Source organism: Procambarus clarkii, chromosome 84 (assembly GCF_040958095.1).
Source record: "Procambarus clarkii isolate CNS0578487 chromosome 84, FALCON_Pclarkii_2.0, whole genome shotgun sequence".
NCBI classification, from domain to species: Eukaryota; Metazoa; Arthropoda; class Malacostraca; order Decapoda; family Cambaridae; genus Procambarus; species Procambarus clarkii.
In genome coordinates, this window is record NC_091233.1 from 10282360 (window position 1) to 10302933 (window position 20574).

At 42.3% G+C, this 20574-nt stretch overlaps 1 protein-coding gene across 2 annotated transcripts; it reads right to left on the bottom strand.

The window, feature by feature from the left end:
• Positions 1-519: 519 nt before the first annotated feature.
• Positions 520-18175, bottom strand: LOC123753848 (apelin receptor). Of its 2 annotated transcripts, none has more exons than XM_045735798.2 (2): positions 18080-18169; positions 520-4205 (listed from the first exon to the last, which is right to left on the bottom strand). In XM_045735798.2, exon 2 carries the CDS (start codon positions 3975-3977, stop codon positions 3033-3035), a length of 945 nt encoding a protein of 314 aa, XP_045591754.1. In that variant the 5' UTR covers positions 3978-4205; positions 18080-18169; the 3' UTR covers positions 520-3032. The 2 variants fall into 2 exon arrangements, 1 of the variants encoding a protein (XP_045591754.1); XR_011225441.1 differs by lacking the exon at positions 520-4205 and adding an exon at positions 6346-6412 and having other exon boundaries at positions 18080-18175.
• Between the last annotated feature and the right edge of the window lie 2399 nt (positions 18176-20574).

Here is a 20574-nt window from a genome sequence, read left to right on the forward strand (position 1 = left end):
AGAAATACCGCAAGAAACATTACATTCCCCCATCAAACAGGGTTCTCTGAATTCTCTCGAGAGACATTACAATCCATCATCAGTCAATCACTCATCAATCATGCAGAGCTCTATGAAGAACATGAAGTACCACAAGAAATATCACAATCCATCATCGCTCAAACATTGCAGTTAGTCATCAGTCAAATAGAGTCCTCTAAAGTACCTCAAGAGGTACTACAATGCGTAATCCAGCAAACATTACAATCCATCATCAAGCAATCCATTTTAAAATTATTATTCACCCCATTTATTGAAGATATAAATACTTATAAAGGTCTCTTCATTGTTCCCAAACCACCATTTTCGTATAATACTAAAAATATCGCCGAAACTGACAAGACATTAAAACACCCTTTAATGACTTTTTTTTCAAATTATAATCAAGCCCACAAATATTTTTATTAAAAAAATCATTTTACATAAATAAAGTTAGGACAATTTTTAATTCTGATATGGGATATTATACAAAAAATCCAATTCTTTTAATATTTCCGTGGAATATTTTTTATTTTACACCTGACATTAATACAGGTCTATGTGAAATAAAAGACAACAAATTAAAGAACAATTTTACAAAATTATATAAACAAGGAAAAATAATTGACATGAACAAGTTATGGATTTCATGTACCCATGCAACAAGTCATCATATATATCTTCATGGATTTTATATGAGTCAGTTTCCGATTAAAGAGAATTCCTTGTCCCCATTTGTTATTATGAAACTTGAACTCCAAGACGGTAATAATGAGGTGGAATGTAAAATATTGGCTAAGAATATTAATTCCTCAGACACATTTGCTAGCATTAAATTTAACATTAATGTGGAAATCAGGGAAGAAGAAACAGCAAAAGAATCACACAGAGGAGGACAATTACAAGATGCAGGAGAAGGAGTAGGAGGAGAATTACAAGGCGCAGGAGAAGGAGTAAGAGGAGAATTACAAGACGCAGCAGGAGTAGGAGGACAATTACAAGATACTGGAGAAGGGGTAGGAGGACAATTACAAGACGCAGGAGAAAGGGTAGGAGGAGAATTACAAGACGCCGGAGAAGGAGGAGGAGGAGAATTATAAACAAGTGAAAATGAGTCCTCTGACGTTCCTCACGTCATCAGTCAAATGGAATCCGTCCAACTACCTCATGAATTACTTCGAGAATTATTACAATCCTCCATCTGTCAAGCAGATTTCTCTGAACTACCTCAGGAAACAAAAGAATACGCCCAAGAAACAAAAGAATTCGTTTGTCAAACAGATTCGTCTGAACTTCGAAAATTCAAAATGAAATCCAAACTTGTAGAATCATTATTCTCGCCATTTATCAAACACATAAAAACTTATAAAGGTATCTTTATTGTTCCCAAACCACCAATTTCGTATAATCCTAAAAATACTGCCGAAACTGACAAGACAATAATTCAACCCTTTAATAAATTCCTTAGTAATTATGATAAAATCCACAAATACTTTAACAATGGTTATCCTGTATATTACGTACATAAACTATATAAAAATTCTAATACTGATAGGGGATATTATACAAAAAATCCAATTATATTAATATTTCCATGGAATTTCCATAATTTCATACCTGATATTTATACAGATCTAAATGAAATAGAAGATGTCAAATTAAAGAACAATTTAGAAGCATCACGTATAAAATTACAAAAGGAAGGAAAACGATTTGACATGAACAAATTGTTGATATCATGTACCCATGTTGCAAGTCAAGTTATATTTAATTGTGGATTTTTTACGGATAATTTCCCAGTGAAAGAAAATTCACTGCCCCCATTTGTGGTTATGAAACTTGAACTCCAAGACTGTGATAATGAGGTGAAATGTAAAATGTTGGCTAAGAATATTAATTCCTCAGACACATTTGCTAGCATTACATTTAACATTTATGTGCAAGTCGGAGAAGAAGAAACAACAAAAGAATCACAAGGAGGAGGAGGAGAATCACGAACAATAGGAGGAGAAGGAGGAGGAAGAGAATCACAAACAGTAAGAGGAAAAGGAGGAGGGAGAGAATCATAAACAGTAGGAGCAGAAGGAGCAGGAAGAGATTCACAAACAGTAGGAGGAGAAGAAATAGGAAGAGAATCAGAAACAGCAGGAAAAGAACGAAGAAGAGAATCACAAGCAATAGGAATGCACATAATACAGTTATTACAAGCTCATTTTGGAGGAGGAGAATCCCAAACAGTAGGAAGAGAAGGAGGAGATGGAGAACCACAAACAGTAGGACAAGGAGAAGGAGAACCACAAACAGTAGGAGGAGAAGGAGGAGAACCCCCCACCAAAAAGATAAAAAAAGTGGATTCAGCTCTGCAGAACAAAATGTTCCAAGCAGCCTGGACTATGACGAATCTCTCAATTTGAGGTTTCATGAGTTTCTCTAAAAAAAAAAAATACGTGATCGTTTGCAAGGTGATCCCCAGCGCACCCTACAGTGAGTGGACGTGGCATTTCTCGTGAGCGCCTACCCACACTAGGAAAGCTATTAGCACATTAAAAATAATCATTTATGGTTCGTTAAGAGAGAGAAAGAGATACCCCAGATAACAGATTTCATGAAATCTGAGGGTTGAAAGGAATCTTAGATTCTATGCAATCTATGCAAACACTCTGTACAGGTAAATGGACCCAGTACAAATATTTTGTACATGTCCCAGTAGTGATTGTCCCACACAACACTGAAAATAGCGGGCATGCTAAAAGGCATATTATTAATGGAGATAATAATAAAAATTGAAAAATTTCTAATATTAATAATACAAACAATAATTATACACATTATAATAATAAAGTAACAGCTAAAATATTTAATTTATAAACTGTTTTTTTTTTGTATTTCTACTGGGGACGTATGGATCTGTTTGACTACCGGCAGCTGGGCGTTAGTATTTCCTGTTAAAAAAAACACGTTAGAAACCATGTTTCATTTCAACGCTTCTGTCGCAAGTGACTTGCAGATGTGGCTCAAAAGTCTCTGTCTTCCTCTGTCCCCTGCAGAGTGATTGGGATGGAGTCAGTGTGTTGATGTGAGTCCTGACCACTGTGGCGCATCACTGCCAGGTACACCAGAGGATTCACTGCTGCATTCACAAACACAAGCGAGTTTATTATGACCTGCGGTTTCAGCATCGTTGGCCCGTGGACAATCTGGCAGAAATGTAGCGTTTGGATGATTGCATACGGCAAATGGAGTGTAGTGAAGGTGATGGTTAAGGCCACAAGCAGTCGCCAAGCTGTGCGTGCCTTGGTGCCATTTTCCTGTGGCACCTCGTGCGCCGAGCTTGGTGTTGCCGCTATGAAGACCATCACCCAACTTGTGACCATAGTGGCTGTAATACTTGCTACGGATATAATATCGAAGATTGGTAACCAGAAATACGGGAAGTTTAAAAAACAATGAGTTACAGTACTGTGCCCGAATTGTAGCGTTTCAAATAATATGAAAAATGGGAGAGCCAGGGCAATGGCCGTAGCCCAGATTACTGTGACTAGAATCTTCATTAGAACGGAGCGATCGTCATCCACATGTTGGGTGACAACGCGCATGAAGTCCACACTCAGTGCAATCATAAAAGAATAGCTAGCATAGCTGCATACATATAACTGAGCCATAGTTAACTTGCAAATGGCATTCCCAAATACCCAGTTCATCAAGCTGTATTGAGTTGCAAATACAGGAGCTGGAAGGAGGAAGAGGAGGTCAGCTAAGCACCTGTTGAGCAAATAGACGCTGGAGACGGAGAAGACAGCGCGCGACCTCAGAAGCCAGACAACGTAAGCGTTGGCCACCACCCCGACAACAGCCGACGATGATATGACAACGCTGATGATAATGCCCAGTTTCTGGAAAGCTTCATACTCGCTGTTCCCGATATTTTCTGACACTTCAAATTCTTCGAAGTCTGCCATGGTTTCTGCCTCCTTGATAGTTTGTGTTTGTAGATGAGAGCAGTAAGGGTGGTGAACAGTTGCTTCCTGGCGAGAAGTGAGCAGTTGCCCCCAGATGCGGCCTACTGAATAGCAGTGTTTTAGTGCACTAGTGTGGAGAGCAGCAGTGCCCTGGTGAGGTGTAGGGAACAGTCGTGTGAACAACAGTCAGGCTGCTACATCACCACACTCACAACGATCACCTCGTCTCTGAAAATCAAAACATAGTGTTATGATAAAATGGAGTATGGGAGCCGTGATTGATTTTGCTCTAGAAAATGTTGGATGAAAATGATTTTTATTACCCGATTGAGTGTAACAAGATCTGAGTTTAAATAAAATATTATTTGTTGATTAATTTCCAGAATTTGCGGATAAGAACTTTGTTCTGCCCGAATATATATATATATATATATATATTATATATATATATATATATATATATATATATATATATATATATATATATATATATATATATATATATATGTACGTATATGTTATGCGTACCTAGTAGCCAGAACGCACTTCTCAGCCTACTATGCAAGGCCCAATTTGCCTAATAAGCCAAGTTTTCCAGAATTAATATATTTTCTCAAATTTTTTTCTGTTGAAATGATAAAACTACCCATTTCATTATGTATGAGGTCAATTTTTTTTTATTGGAGTTAAAATTAACGTAGATATATGACCGAACCTAACCAACCCTACCTAACCTATCTTTATAGGTTAGGTTAGGTTAGGTAGCCGAAAATGTTAGGTTAGGTTAGGTTAGGTTAGGTAGGTTAGGTAGTCGAAAAACAATTAATTCATGAAAACTTGGCTTATTAGGCAAATTGGGCCTTGCATATTAGGCTGAGAAGTGCGTTCTGGCTACTAGGTACGACATATATATATATATATATATATATGTCGTACCTAGTAGCCAGAACTCACTTCTCAGCCTACTATGCAAGGCCTGATTTGCCTAATAAGCCTAGTTTTCATGAATTAATGTTTTTTCGACAACCTAACCTACCTAACCTAACCTAACCTAAAGTTTTCGGCTACCTAACCTAACCTAACCTATAAAGATACGTTAGGTTAGGATAGGTAGGGGTTGGTTAGGTTCGGTCATATATCTACGTTAATTTTAACTCCAATAAAAAAAAATTGACCTCATACATAATGAAATGGGGAGCTTTATCATTTCATAAGAAAAAAAATAGAGAAAATATATTATTTCAGTAAAACTTGGCTTATTAGGCAAATCGGGCCTCGCATAGTAGGCTGAGAAGTGAGTTCTGGCTACTAGGTACGACATATATATATATATATATATATATATATATATATATATATATATATATATATATATATATATATGTATATATATATATGTCGTACCTAGTAGCCAGAACTCACTTCTCAGCCTACTATTCAAGGCCCGATTTGCCTAATAAGCCAAGTTTTTCTGAATTAATATATTTACTATAATTTTTTTCTTATGAAATGATAAAGCAACCCCTTTTCTCTATGTATGAGGTCAATTTTTTTTATTGGAGTTAAAATTAACGTAGATATATGACCGAACCTAACCAACCCTACCTAACCTAACCTAACCTATATTTATAGGTAAGGTTAGGTTAGGTAGCCAAAAAAAGCTAGGTTAGGTTAGGTTAGGTAGGTTAGGTAGACGAAAAAACATTAATTCATGAAAACTTGGCTTATTAGGCAAATCGGGCCTTGAATAGTAGGCTGAGAAGTGCGTTCTGGCTATTAGGTACGACATATATATATATATATATATATATATATATATACATACATATATATATAATATATATATATATATATATATATATATATATATATATATATATATATATATATATATATATATATATATATATATATATGTCGTACCTAGTAGCCAGAACGCACTTCTCCGCCTACTATGCAAGGCCAGATTTGCCTAATAAGCCAAATTTTCCAGAATTAATATATTTTCTCAAATTTTTTTCTGTTGAAATGATAAAGCTACCCATTTCATTATGTATGAGGTCAATTTTTTTTTATTGGAGTTAAAATTAACGTAGATATATGTGACCGAACCTAACCAACCCTACCTAACCTAACCTAACCTATCTTTATAGGTTAGGTTAGGTTAGGTAGCCGAAAATGTTAGGTTAGGTTAGGTTAGGTAGGTTAGGTAGTCGAAAAACAATTAATTCATGAAAACTTGGCTTATTAGGCAAATCGGGCCTTGCATAGTAGGCTGAGAAGTGCGTTCTGGCTACTAGGTACGACATATATATATATATATATATATATATATATATATATATATATATATATATATATATATATATAGGGAACAGTCGTGTGAACAACAGTCAGGCTGCTACATCACCACACTCACAACGATCACCTCGTCTCTGAAAATCAAAACATAGTGTTATGATAAAATGGAGTATGGGAGCCGTGATTGATTTTGCTCTAGAAAATGTTGGATGAAAATGATTTTTATTACCCGATTGAGTGTAACAAGATCTGAGTTTAAATAAAATATTATTTGTTGATTAATTTCCAGAATTTGCGGATAAGAACTTTGTTCTGCCCGAATATATATATATATATATATATATATATATATATATATATATATATATATATATATATATATATATATATATGTACGTATATGTTATGCGTACCTAGTAGCCAGAACGCACTTCTCAGCCTACTATGCAAGGCCCGATTTGCCTAATAAGCCAAGTTTTCCAGAATTAATATATTTTCTCAAATTTTTTTCTGTTGAAATGATAAAACTACCCATTTCATTATGTATGAGGTCAATTTTTTTTTATTGGAGTTAAAATTAACGTAGATATATGACCGAACCTAACCAACCCTACCTAACCTATCTTTATAGGTTAGGTTAGGTTAGGTAGCCGAAAATGTTAGGTTAGGTTAGGTTAGGTAGGTTAGGTAGTCGAAAAACAATTAATTCATGAAAACTTGGCTTATTAGGCAAATTGGGCCTTGCATATTAGGCTGAGAAGTGCGTTCTGGCTACTAGGTACGACATATATATATATATATATATATATATATATATATATATATATATATATATATATGTATATGTATATATATATATAATATATATATATATATATATATATATATATATATATATATATATATATATATATATATATATATATATATATATATATATGTCGTACCTAGTAGCCAGAACGCACTTCTCAGCCTACTATGCAAGGCCAGATTTGCCTAATAAGCCAAATTTTCCAGAATTAATATATTTTCTCAAATTTTTTTCTGTTGAAATGATAAAGCTACCCATTTCATTATGTATGAGGTCAATTTTTTTTTATTGGAGTTAAAATTAACGTAGATATATGACCGAACCTAACCAACCCTACCTAACCTAACCTAACCTATCTTTATAGTTAGGTTAGGTTAGGTAGCCGAAAATGTTAGGTTAGGTTAGGTTAGGTAGGTTAGGTAGTCGAAAAACAATTAATTCATGAAAACTTGGCTTATTAGGCAAATCGGGCCTTGCATAGTAGGCTGAGAAGTGCGTTCTGGCTACTAGGTACGACATATATATATATATATATATATATATATATATATATATATATATATATATATGTCGTACCTAGTAGCCAGAACTCACTTCTCAGCCTACTATTCAAGGCCCGATTTGCCTAATAAGCCAAGTTTTCCTGAATTAATATATTTACTATAATTTTTTTCTTATGAAATGATAAAGCAACCCTTTTCTCTATGTATGAGGTCAATTTTTTTTTATTGGAGTTAAAATTAACGTAGATATATGACCGAACCTAACCAACCCTACCTAACCTAACCTAACCTATATTTATAGGTAAGGTTAGGTTAGGTAGCCAAAAAAAGCTAGGTTAGGTTAGGTTAGGTAGGTTAGGTAGACGAAAAAACATTAATTCATGAAAACTTGGCTTATTAGGCAAATCGGGCCTTGAATAGTAGGCTGAGAAGTGCGTTCTGGCTATTAGGTACGACATATATATATATATATATATATATATATATATATATATATATATATATATATATATATATATATATATATATATATATATATATATATATATATATATATATATATATATATATATATATATATGAATGAAAACTCACACCCCAGAAGTGACTCGAACCCATACTCCCAGAAGCAACGCAACTGGTAACTACAGGGCGCCTTAATCCGCTTGACCATCACGGCCGTCAAAGGAAGTGATAGCCGAGGCTATTTGAGCCACTTCCCCGACGGCAACTCGGATGGTAATCTTGGGCATAGCATTTCACCAAATCACCTCACTCTTTGGGGCACACGTGAGGAACACAAATGCGAACAAGCCTGAATGGTCCCCAGGACTATATGCGAATGAAAACTCACACCCCAGAAGTGACTCGAACCCATACTCCCAGAAGCAACGCAACTGGTAACTACAGGGCGCCTTAATCCGCTTGACCATCACGGCCGTCAAAGGAAGTGATAGCCGAGGCTATTTGAGCCACTTCCCCGACGGCAACTCGGATGGTAATCTTGGGCATAGCATTTCACCAAATCACCTCATTCTTTGGGGCACACGTGAGGAACACAAATGCGAACAAGCCTGAATGGTCCCCAGGACTATATGCGAATGAAAACTCACACCCCAGAAGTGACTCGAACCCATACTCCCAGAAGCAACGCAACTGGTAACTACAGGGCGCCTTAATCCGCTTGACCATCACGGCCGTCAAAGGAAGTGATAGCCGAGGCTATTTGAGCCACTTCCCCGACGGCAACTCGGATGGTAATCTTGGGCATAGCATTTCACCAAATCACCTCATTCTTTGGGGCACACGTGAGGAACACAAATGCGAACAAGCCTGAATGGTCCCCAGGACTATATGCGAATGAAAACTCACACCCCAGAAGTGACTCGAACCCATACTCCCAGAAGCAACGCAACTGGTAACTACAGGGCGCCTTAATCCGCTTGACCATCACGGCCGTCAAAGGAAGTGATAGCCGAGGCTATTTGAGCCACTTCCCCGACGGCAACCAGATTAAGATTACCATCCGAGTTGCCGTCGGGGAAGTGGCTCAAATAGCCTCGGCTATCACTTCCTTTGACGGCCGTGATGGTCAAGCGGATTAAGGCGCCCTGTAGTTACCAGTTGCGTTGCTTCTGGGAGTATGGGTTCGAGTCACTTCTGGGGTGTGAGTTTTCATTCGCATATAGTCCTGGGGACCATTCAGGCTTGTTCGCATTTGTGTTCCTCACGTGTGCCCCAAAGAATGAGGTGATTTGGTGAAATGCTATGCCCAAGATTACCATCCGAGTTGCCGTCGGGGAAGTGGCTCAAATAGCCTCGGCTATCACTTCCTTTGACGGCCGTGATGGTCAAGCGGATTAAGGCGCCCTGTAGTTACCAGTTGCGTTGCTTCTGGGAGTATGGGTTCGAGTCACTTCTGGGGTGTGAGTTTTCATTCGCATATAGTCCTGGGGACCATTCAGGCTTGTTCGCATTTGTGTTCCTCACGTGTGCCCCAAAGAATGAGGTGATTTGGTGAAATGCTATGCCCAAGATTACCATCCGAGTTGCCGTCGGGGAAGTGGCTCAAATAGCCTCGGCTATCACTTCCTTTGACGGCCGTGATGGTCAAGCGGATTAAGGCGCCCTGTAGTTACCAGTTGCGTTGCTTCTGGGAGTATGGGTTCGAGTCACTTCTGGGGTGTGAGTTTTCATTCGCATATAGTCCTGGGGACCATTCAGGCTTGTTCGCATATATATATATATATATATATTCAGCTCGTATATTTTGGTAGCAGTCTTTCCTGTAGACATATATCATTAAATATGACCGAAAAAGTAAGATTAATAATTCTAACACGAATTTTCTCAATCTTTCGTACATTTCTTTTCACTGTTGGAGGTAATTCAAAAATCAATTCTCCAAAATTCATTTTTTATTTCTAGTCTGAAGCGACACGAGCGTGCTCGTAAAACTTATTACATTTTCAAAGACTTTAGTTTACAAATACACAACTGAATAGAACTTACACATCTCCGATTTTGTTTATATCTACATTTGAGTGAGGTGGATGGGGTGAGGTGGCATTAATAGGGTATTAATTTCATCAACACAAGACAGAACAAGAGGTGGCATTAATAGGGTATTAATTTCATCAACACAAGACAGAACACGAAACAATGGGTATTGAAATGGAAGTGATTGTAGAAAGCCTATTGGTCCATATTTCTTGATGCTTCTATATTGGAGCGGAGTCTTGAGGTGCGTAGAATATAGTTGTGCATTAATTGGCTGTTGATTGCTGGTGTTGACTTCTTAATGTGTAGTGCCTCGCAAACGTCAAGCCGCCTGCTATCGCTGTATCTATCGATGATTTCTGTGTTGTTTACTAGGATTTCTCTGGCGATGGTTTGGTTGTGGGAAGAGATTATATGTTCCTTAATGGAGCCCTGTTGTTTATGCATCGTTAAACGCCTAGAAAGAGATGTTGTTGTCTTGCCTATATACTGGGTTTTTTGGAGCTTACAGTCCCCAAGTGGGCATTTGAAGGCATAGACGACGTTGGTCTCTTTTAAAGCGTTCTGCTTTGTGTCTGGAGAGTTTCTCATGAGTAGGCTGGCCGTTTTTCTGGTTTTATAGTAAATAGTCAGTTGTATCCTCTGATTTTTGTCTGTAGGGATAATGTTTCTATTAACAATATCTTTCAGGACCCTTTCCTCTGTTTTATGAGCTGTGGAAAAGAAGTTCCTGTAAAATAGTCTAATAGGGGGTATTGGTGTTGAGTTAGTTGTCTCTTCAGAGGTTGCATGGCGTTTCACTTTCCTTCTTATGATGTCTTCGACGAAACCATTGGAGAAGCCGTTGTTGACTAGGACCTGCCTTACCCTACAGAGTTCTTCGTCGACTTGCTTCCATTCAGAGCTGTGGCTTAGAGCACGGTCGACATATGCGTTAACAACACTCCTCTTGTACATGTCTGGGCAGTCGCTGTTGGCATTTAGGCACATTCCTATGTTCGTTTCCTTAGTGTAGACTGCAGTGTGGAAACCTCCGCTCTTTTCCATGACTGTTACATCTAGAAAGAGCAGCTTCCCATCCTTTTCCATCTCGTAAGTGAAACGCAGCACGGAACTCTGCTCAAATGCCTCCTTCAGCTCCTGCAGATGTCTGACATCAGGTACCTGTGTAAAAATGTCGTCAACATACCTGCAGTATATGGCCGGTTTCAAGTTCATGTCGACTAAGACTTTTTGCTCGATGGTACCCATGTAGAAGTTTGCAAACAGGACACCTAGGGGAGAACCCATCAAACAACAGCAATCAACAGCCAATTAATGCACAACTATATTCTACCCACCTCAAGACTCCGCTCCATTATAGAAGCATCAAGAAATATGGACCAATAGGCTTTCTACAATCACTTCCATTTCATTACTATTGTTTCGTGTTCTGTCTTGTGTTGATGAAATTAATACCCTATTAATGCCACCTCTTGTTCTGTCTTGTGTTGATGAAATTAATACCCTATTAATGCCACCTCACCCCATCCACCTCACTCAAATGTAGATATAAACAAAATCGGAGATGTGTAAGTTCTATTCAGTTGTGTATTTGTAAACTAAAGTCTTTGAAAATGTAATAAGTTTTACGAAACGCGCTCGTGTCGCGTCAGACTAGAAATAAAAAATGAATTTTGCAGAATTGATTTTTGAATTACCTCCAACAGTGAAAAGAAATGTACGAAAGATTGAGAAAATTCGTGTTAGAATTATTAATCTTACTTTTTCGGTCATATTTAATAATATATATATATATATATATATATATATATATATATATATATATATATATATATATATATATATATATATATATATATATATATATATATATATATATATGTCGTACCTAGTAGCCAGAACGCAGTACTCGGCTTACTATGCAAGGCCTGATTTGCCTAATAGGCCGAGTAATTTTCTTTATTTTCAGTAAATCGTTTCCAATTAGCTCATTGGAATTATTATTATTATATTATATTAGGAAGATAATTTATTGACTTAGTTTTGTTAATTTAGGTTAGGTTAAGATAGGTTAGGTAAGGTAGGGTTGGTTAGGTTCGGTCATATATATATGCAAATTTTAACTCAAGTTTACAGAGCAGGGGGTGTGGAGGGAGCCTAGAGAGCAGAGAGGGTGGAGAAAGCCTACAGAGCAGAGGGGAGTGGGGGGAGCCTACAGAGCAGAGGGGAGTGGGGGGAGCCTACAGAGCAGATAGGGGAGGGGGAGCCTACAGAGCAGAGAGGGTGGAGGGAGCCTACAGAGCAGAGAGGGTGAAAGGAGCATGCAGAGCAGAGGGGGTCGGTGGAATCCTACAGAGCTGAGGGGGTAGAGGGAGCCTGCAGAGCAGAGTGGGGAGCCAACAGAGCAAAGAGGGTGGAGGGAGCCTACAGAGCAGAGAGGGAGGAGGGAGTCTACAGAGCTGAGTGGGGAGCCTACAGAGCTGAGGGGGTAGAGGGAACCTACAGAGCAGAGGGGGAGAGGGAGCCTACAGAGCTGAAAGCGTGGGGGGAGCTTACAGAGCAAAGGGGGTGAGGGAAGCCTACAGAGCGGAGAGGGTGGGGGGGAACCTACAGAGTAGAGGGGGTGGGGGGAGCATACAGAGAAGACGGGTGGCAGCGCCTACAGAGCAGAAAGGGTGGGGGATGCCTACAGAGCTTAGGGTGGAGCCTACAGGGCAGAGGGGTTGGAGAGAGCCTTCAGAGCAGAGGGCGAGGGAGGAGCCTTCAGAGTAGAGGGGGTGGGGGGAGCCTACAGAGCAGAGGGAGAGGGGTGAGCCTACAGAGCAGAGGGGGTTGAGGGAGCCTACAGAGCAGAGGGGGTTGAGGGAGCCTACAGAGCAGAGGGGGTGGAGGGAGCCTCCAGAGCAGAGGGGGTGGGGGGAGCCAACAGAGCAGAGGTGGGGTGGGTGGAGCCAACAGAGCAGAGGGGGAGCCTTCAAAGCAGAGGGGGAGGGGGAGTTTCAGAGCAGAGGGGGTTGAGGGAGCGTACAAAGCAGAGGAGATGGAGGGAGCCTACAGAGCAGAGGGAGTGGAGGGAGCCAACAGAGCAGAGGGGGGTGGGTGGAGCCTACAGAGCAGAAGGGGGGAGGTGGGAACCTATAGAGCAAAGAGGGTGGGGGAGCCTACAGAGCCAGGGAGAGTGTGGGGATCATACAGAGCCAAGGAAGGAGGTGGAGCCTACAGAGCTGAATGGGGGATGCTTACAGAGCTGAGGGGGAGAAGCCTACAGAGTAGAGGGTGGAGAGGGGAGCCTACAGAGCAGAGTGGGAAGGGGGAGCCTACAGAGCTGAGGGGGGGGAACCTACAGAGCAGAGGTGGTGGAGGGAGATTACAGAGCAAAGTGGGAAGGAGGGAGTCTACAGAGCAGAGGGGGTAGCGGGAGCCTACAGAGCAGAAGGGCGAAGGGGGAGCCTACAGAGCAGAAGGGCGAAGGGGGAGCCTACAGAGCTGAGGGAGTGAGAGGAGCCTACAGAGCAGACCGGGGTGGGGAAGCCTACAGAGCAGAGGGGGAGGAGGGAGCTTACAGAGCTGAGGGGGAAGCCTAGAGAGCAGAGGGGGGGAAGGGGAGCCTCCAGACCTGAGGGGGGCGGTGGGAGCCTACAGAGCAGAGGAGGTGGCGGAGCCTACAGAGCAGAGGGGGTGGAGGGAGCCTACAGAGCAGAGGAGGTGGCGGAGCCTACAGAGCAGAGGGGGTGGAGGGAGCCTACAGAGCAGAGGAAGGAGGGGGCCTACAGAGTAAAGAGGGGTAGGGGGAGCCTACAGAGCATAGGGGGTGGGGGGAGCATACAGAGCATAAGGGGTGAAGGGAGCCTACATTGTAGAGGGGGGAGGGGGAGCCTTCAGAGCAGAAGGGGTGGGAATAGCTTACTGAGCAGAGGGGGTGGGGGGAGCTTACAGAGCAGAGGGGGTGAGAGGGAGCCTACAGAGCTGAGGGGGCAGGGGGAGCCTACTGAGCAGAGGGGGGAAGGGGTGCCTTCAGGGCCGAGGGGGTGGGGGTAGCCTGCAGAGTAGAGGGGGGAGCGGGAGCCTACAGAGCAGTGGGGTGGGGGGAGCTGTTACAAATCTTACAAGGATTCTAACATTACTCCTGATGCTTATATACTTTATTGTCTTGTTCTATAATTAGTATAGTATCCAGTTGTATGATTATAGACTATTGTATGTTATATATTGTAGCATGCTGTAGTGTGCCTGAGTTGCATTATATTATATGAGGCTTTTGCAAGTTAATTCCTGTTAGTTTCTCCGTGTGGGGGGATGACCATATTTGGATGTGGCCAGTGTGAGAACCTGTTGTCAAGCGAGTGGTTATTGTTCAACCTTGATTAATTCTTATTATTGTTTGCCAGTAAACTATATTGAGTAATGTAACAATATTATATACTTTTAAGATTAATAATGATTTGAATATTAGTACCACAATTTGGTAGTAGAATTTTCACAATAGTTTATGTGGATGCTTAGTTGATGTTTGTGGTAGGACGCCTGCCCTGGGGAACAGACGCTTTGTCAGAGCCGTGGCAGAGTTGATCAAGCGGAGACATATATTAAAGTTAAGTCAGTGGTTATTGTTATTTTGGCTAAATACTCAGTTAATTCTCTGGGTAGATGATTGTGTAATTATCCCATCTATTAATTCATGTGCTGGTGATTATTGTCATTGCTCAATAAAGATTTTTATTTATATTATTGCATGCTAAAGAATATTTCTGGCTGATATATTTTTACGATTTAATTGTTATGTTTTGTCACTCTTAGCGTAGTACATTGTTTTCCCCGTTTATGCAGTGTTTTCTTTCATACCCAAGACAATATTTGGAAAGGCTGTTATTCATATCTTTTGATCACTGCGGGAAAAGAACCGTACTAAGTCTCAAGGGTTGTAACAGGAGCCTTCAGAGCAGGTGTGGAGAGAGCCTACAGTGCAGAAGGTGAGGGAGGAACCTACAGAGCAGAAGGGTGGGGGGAGCCTACAGAGCAGAAGAGTGAGGGAGCCTACAGAGTAGAGGGGGTGGGGGAGCCTACAGAGCAGAAGGGGAGGAGACAGCCTACAGAGCATAGGGTAAGGGAGGAACCTACAGAGCTTAGGGGTGAGCCAACAGAGCAGAGAGGGTGGAGAGAGCCTACAGAGCAGAGGGTGAGGGAGGAGCCTACAGAGCAGAGGGGGTGGGGGGAGCCTACAGAGCTGAGAGGGCAGGTGGAGCCTACAGAGCAGAGGGGGTGGGGGACCCTACAGAGCAGAGGGGTAAGGGCAACCTTCAGAGCTGATGGGGTGGGGGAGCCTACAGAGTAGAGCGGGGAACGGGAGCCTACAGAGCAGAGAGGGTGAGGGGAGCCTACATAGCAGAGGGAGTGGAGGGAGCCTACAGAGCAGAGTGGTTGGGGAGGGGCTTACAGAGCAGAGGGGGGAGCCTACAGAGCAAAGGGGGTGGTGTGAACCTACAGAGCAGAGGGGTTTGAGAGAGCCTACAGAGCAGAGGGGTTTGAGAGAACCTACAGAGCAGAGGGGGAGGAGCCTATAGAGCAGAGGGGGTGGGGGGAGCCTATACAGATCAGAGGGGGTGGGGGACCTTACAGAGCTGAGGGGGTGGAGCCTACAGAGCAGAGGGGGTGGAGGGAGCCTACAGAGCAGAGGAGGAGGGGGAGCCTACAGAGCAGAGGGGAAGGGGGAGCCTACAGAGCAGAGGGGGAGGGGGGGGGGTGATATACGTAAGGGTTCAGAGGCACTCGGACGGAAGGATAACATGAGCGTAGAGCAATGATTACCACCATGAACACGCCCTCCCCTCTCGCCCCCCTTCCCTCACCCACCCTATATCCCCTTACCCCCCACGTCCACCCTCACGCCCACCCCACACGCCCCCTTCCCTCGCCCACCCTACACTCCCTTTCCCCCACGCTTACCTCTACGCCCACCCCACGCCCCCTTACCCCCATGCCCACCTCTTCGCCCCCCACACCCCCTTTCCCCCACGCCCACCCCACACCCCTTACTCCCACGCCCACCTCACACGCTCCTACCATCACGCCCACCCACACCCCATTATCCCCACGCCCACCCCACACACCCTTACCACCACGCCCACCCCACTCCCACTTATCCCCACGCCCACCCCACACCCATCTCCAGTCCCTTCCCACACCCCCTCACCCCAACGCACCTCTCCTAAACCCTTGCTCACGGGCCTAGGGTCACAATTACCCCTGCTGGCCATTCTTCACTAATTCTCAAGACTCTTGTATGCAGCATATTAGAGTAGTAGTGTTACCCCTTGCTCCTAGAGGAAGTTCATCACGTGTCTCCTGGGAACACAATGAGACATAAGCATCTCCAGGAAATTAATAAAGAGGCAGCGATCGAATCGACTTAACTCTACATAGGTAGGATCTCCTAATAATGTAATTAGGTATACCGCCTTTTTAAACATTCCTTTAATCTGCTTCCTGGTAACTATTTACTGCTGGGTGAACAGAGACATCTGGTGTAAAATTCCCCCCCCCTCCCCGCCCCTTTATCACCAAGATTCAGGTAATAATAATTGTCTAGCTTCCAGGAATCAATTTACTGCTAGGTAAACAGAGGCATCAGGTGTTAGGAAACCCATGTAGAGCTCCCTACAGGCAGAGAACAGGGACGATCGCTGAAAATGTAGCGGGCTGTGCCACCGTTAACCAGTCATAGCAGAGTGATCAAGTTCATGTTGATTATATCTGGGGTTGGTATTATGGGTGATGGACGCGCTGGTGTGGGGCGTTGAGAGACCACATTGAACAACCAGAGGTATCATCTACAGTATGGTAACCATACATAGAGGTAGATACCTCTACCTACGACCAGAGGTATCATCTACAGTATGGTAGATGATACCTCTACCTACGACCAGAGGTATCATCTACAACATGGTAGATCATATCTCTACCTATAACCAGAGGTATCATCTACAACATGGTAGATGATACATCTACCTACAACCAGAGGTATCATCTACAACATGGTAGATGAAACCTCTACCTACAACCAGAGGTATCATCTACAACATGGTAGATGAAACCTCTACCTACAACCAGAGGTATCATCTACAACATGGTAGATCATATCTACCTATAACCAGAGGTATCATCTAAAACTAGGTAGATGATACCTCTACCTACAACCAGAGGTATCATCTACAACATGGTAGATGATACCTCTACCTACAACCAGAGGTATCATCTACAACTAGGTAGATGATACCTCTACCTACACCCAGAGGTATCATCTACAACTAGGTAGATGATACATCTACCTACAATTGGAGGTACCATCTACAACTAGGTAGATGATATCACTTCCTACAACTAGAGGTATCTTCTACAACTAGGCAGATAACACCTCTACCTACAACCAGAGATATCATCTACAACTAGATATCTCTGTAACTAGAGGTATCAACTCTACAACTTCATAGATGATACCTCTACCTACAACTAGAGGTATCAACTCTACAACTATGGAGATGGTCCCTCTACTTACAATCAGAGCTATAAACTCAACAACTTAGAGGTGTCATCAGGCAGAGTAACTGAGGAAAGGAGGAGAGTAAATCTCTGTGCTGGTACAGTACAACTGACGCCTAGAAACTCAGTCATTAAGGACGCGAATATCAAGTGGTTCAGGGAGAGCATCGGTGGTAACAGTTCGTCTTGCTTACAGGAGCCCATCAGAGATTCGGGAGGGCAACTACATCTGAGCAACATAGTTGCAAAATCAGCACTTTCAGGGACTTAATACTGACGTTGAAAACCTCTCATTCTAGTCAACAACACACATAAAACACGGAGCGAAAATAATTTTTTGTTTAAATAACTTTGGCTTTTTAGCGAGTCTTGACCGAGGGCGCATCGCTATTAATCAGATTTAAACAATTAAATTCAACACCTTACCAGAAGAAAGGAGACAAACGTACCTTTAAGAAATCAGTAATGCTATAATGAGGCAGTATCCGTGAGGAAATTATTGTGGCGGAGAATGGAGAGTGCGGGAGTGGTGTTGTGACGGTGTCAGTGGAGGGAGTGAGGGAAGCTGTGTAGGAGAGTGTAGGAGAGTGTGCCCCCCCCCCCCTCTCTCTCTCTCTCTCTCTCACCGATGGGCACAGTGTATCAACTATATAATACTGCCTTCAAACTCTCTCTAGCTTGTGTAGAGAAAAATGGGTCTGTTAATTCTACATAACCTATTTCTAAGTGTCTCACAATCCTAGAATGTGATTCTAGAAGTCCTACACTGATTCTTGGTGCGCTAATTACAATTTCCAAGTTTACAATTAATTAATTACAGTTAATACCACTTCCCGATTGCTGGCTCCCGTTAACAGGCGACTGTTGAGCTTTTCCTTACCATACATACCTTACGGTAAGCCTTACCCTACATACCTTACGGTAAGCCTTACCTATATACCTTACGGTAAGCCTTACCCTACATACCTTACGGTAAGCCTTACCCTACATACCTTACAGTAAGCCTTACCCTACATACCTTACGGTAAGCCTTACCCTACATACCTTACGGTAAGCCTTACCATACATACCTTACGGTAAGCCTTACCCTACATACCTTACAGTAAGCCTTACCCTACATACCTTACGGTAAGCCTTACCCTACATACTTTACGGTAAGCCTTACCCTACATACTTTACGGTAAGCCTTACCCTACATACCTTACGGTAAGCCTTACCCTACATACTTTACGGTAAGCCTTACCCTACATACCTTACGGTAAGCCTTACCCTACATACTTTACGGTAAGCCTTACCCTACATACCTTACAGTAAGCCTTACCCTACATACCTTACGGTAAGCCTTACCCTACATACCTTACAGTAAGCCTTACCATACATACCTTACGGTAAGCCTTACCCTACATACCTTACAGTAAGCCTTACCCTACATACCTTACGGTAAGCCTTACCCTACATACCTTACGGTAAGCCTTACCCTACATACTTTACGGTAAGCCTTACCCTACATACCTTACGGTAAGCCTTACCCTAAATACCTTACAGTAAGCCTTACCATACATACCTTACGGTAAGCCTTACCCTACATACTTTACGGTAAGCCTTACCCTACATACTTTACGGTAAGCCTTACCCTACATACCTTACGGTAAGCCTTACCCTACATACTTTACGGTAAGCCTTACCCTACATACCTTACGGTAAGCCTTACCCTACATACCTTACGGTAAGCCTTACCCTACATACCTCACTTTAAGCCTTACCCTACATACCCTAGGGTAAGCCTTACCCTACTTGTTTTACACACAAGTGGGTACAGGAGCAGACGACTAGTGACTCCTGGTAGTAGGCTTAGAGCTTAGAACTTTCCCTACCAGTACCCTACTAATGTTTCCCTGGAACATGCAACGTCAACCGGTTTACAACCTATTGAGTAGGAGAAGGTCAAACACTTAGGGACTGGTGCCCAGTCGACGACCCCCACTGACCACCCTTGATGGACCTGTGACGCTAATTGAGGTCGACGATTGACTCTTCCCATGGGGCAACTCTCAGCAGTTGCGTGGCTTCCTGGAACTTATTTACTGTTGGGTGAACAGACACATCAGGTGGAACATCCCCACCCCCCTCCCCTCCCTAGGACAACTACTGGTGTTCCCCAGGATGCAGGTAACAATAATTGTCTAGCTCCCAGGAATCTATTCACTGCTAGAAGAAACAGGGGCATCAGGTGTTTGGAAACGTGGCCCAAACGTTTCAGGCGTGCTGTGAGACCTGGTCGTTCTAAAGCGAACACTCTAACCAAATGCCTGCCATCCTCACTCCCTAATGCTTGCACTGGTAATGTTGTTGTTGTTCATGTTTTAGGTTCAGCTACTCAGAACAAAATGTCCATGTAGCACGGGTTATAGTGAGCCCGTAATTGAGTTGGGTTAATTGCGATAATCTTGTTACGAGGTATTTCGGTCAAAGTTTTATATAGCGGTGGGGTTTCCTCCTTTCCAATTTAAAGTGATTGACAACCCTAGATTGTGGGCTTCTTTTCCTATATGTAGGATTTGTGTGATGAGTTGTGTATTATTTTGTGCTGACTGGATAACAACGCCTGGTGCGAAGATTTAGAGTCGGTATAAATGATGACATCATGTAAATTATTGTCAATTGTATAATGTATAGTCTCCTTTAGGGCATATAATTCTGTTTGCAATGTTGAGCACCCACTATTCATGCTCCAGTGAGCTTCATGGTTGGTACTGTAAACTGCTGCCCCAGCAGAACCTCTTTCTTGATCAACTGATCCATCTGTGAAGATGAGTCGTTGTAAGTCTTGAGATGGTTTCCATTTGTTGTTCTATGACTGCTTCGAGTCTCTGCGAGTCACATGCGGATTTTTTAAAATGGTAATCCTTCAATGATTATCTTTAGACTCGATTCTTTCAATGGA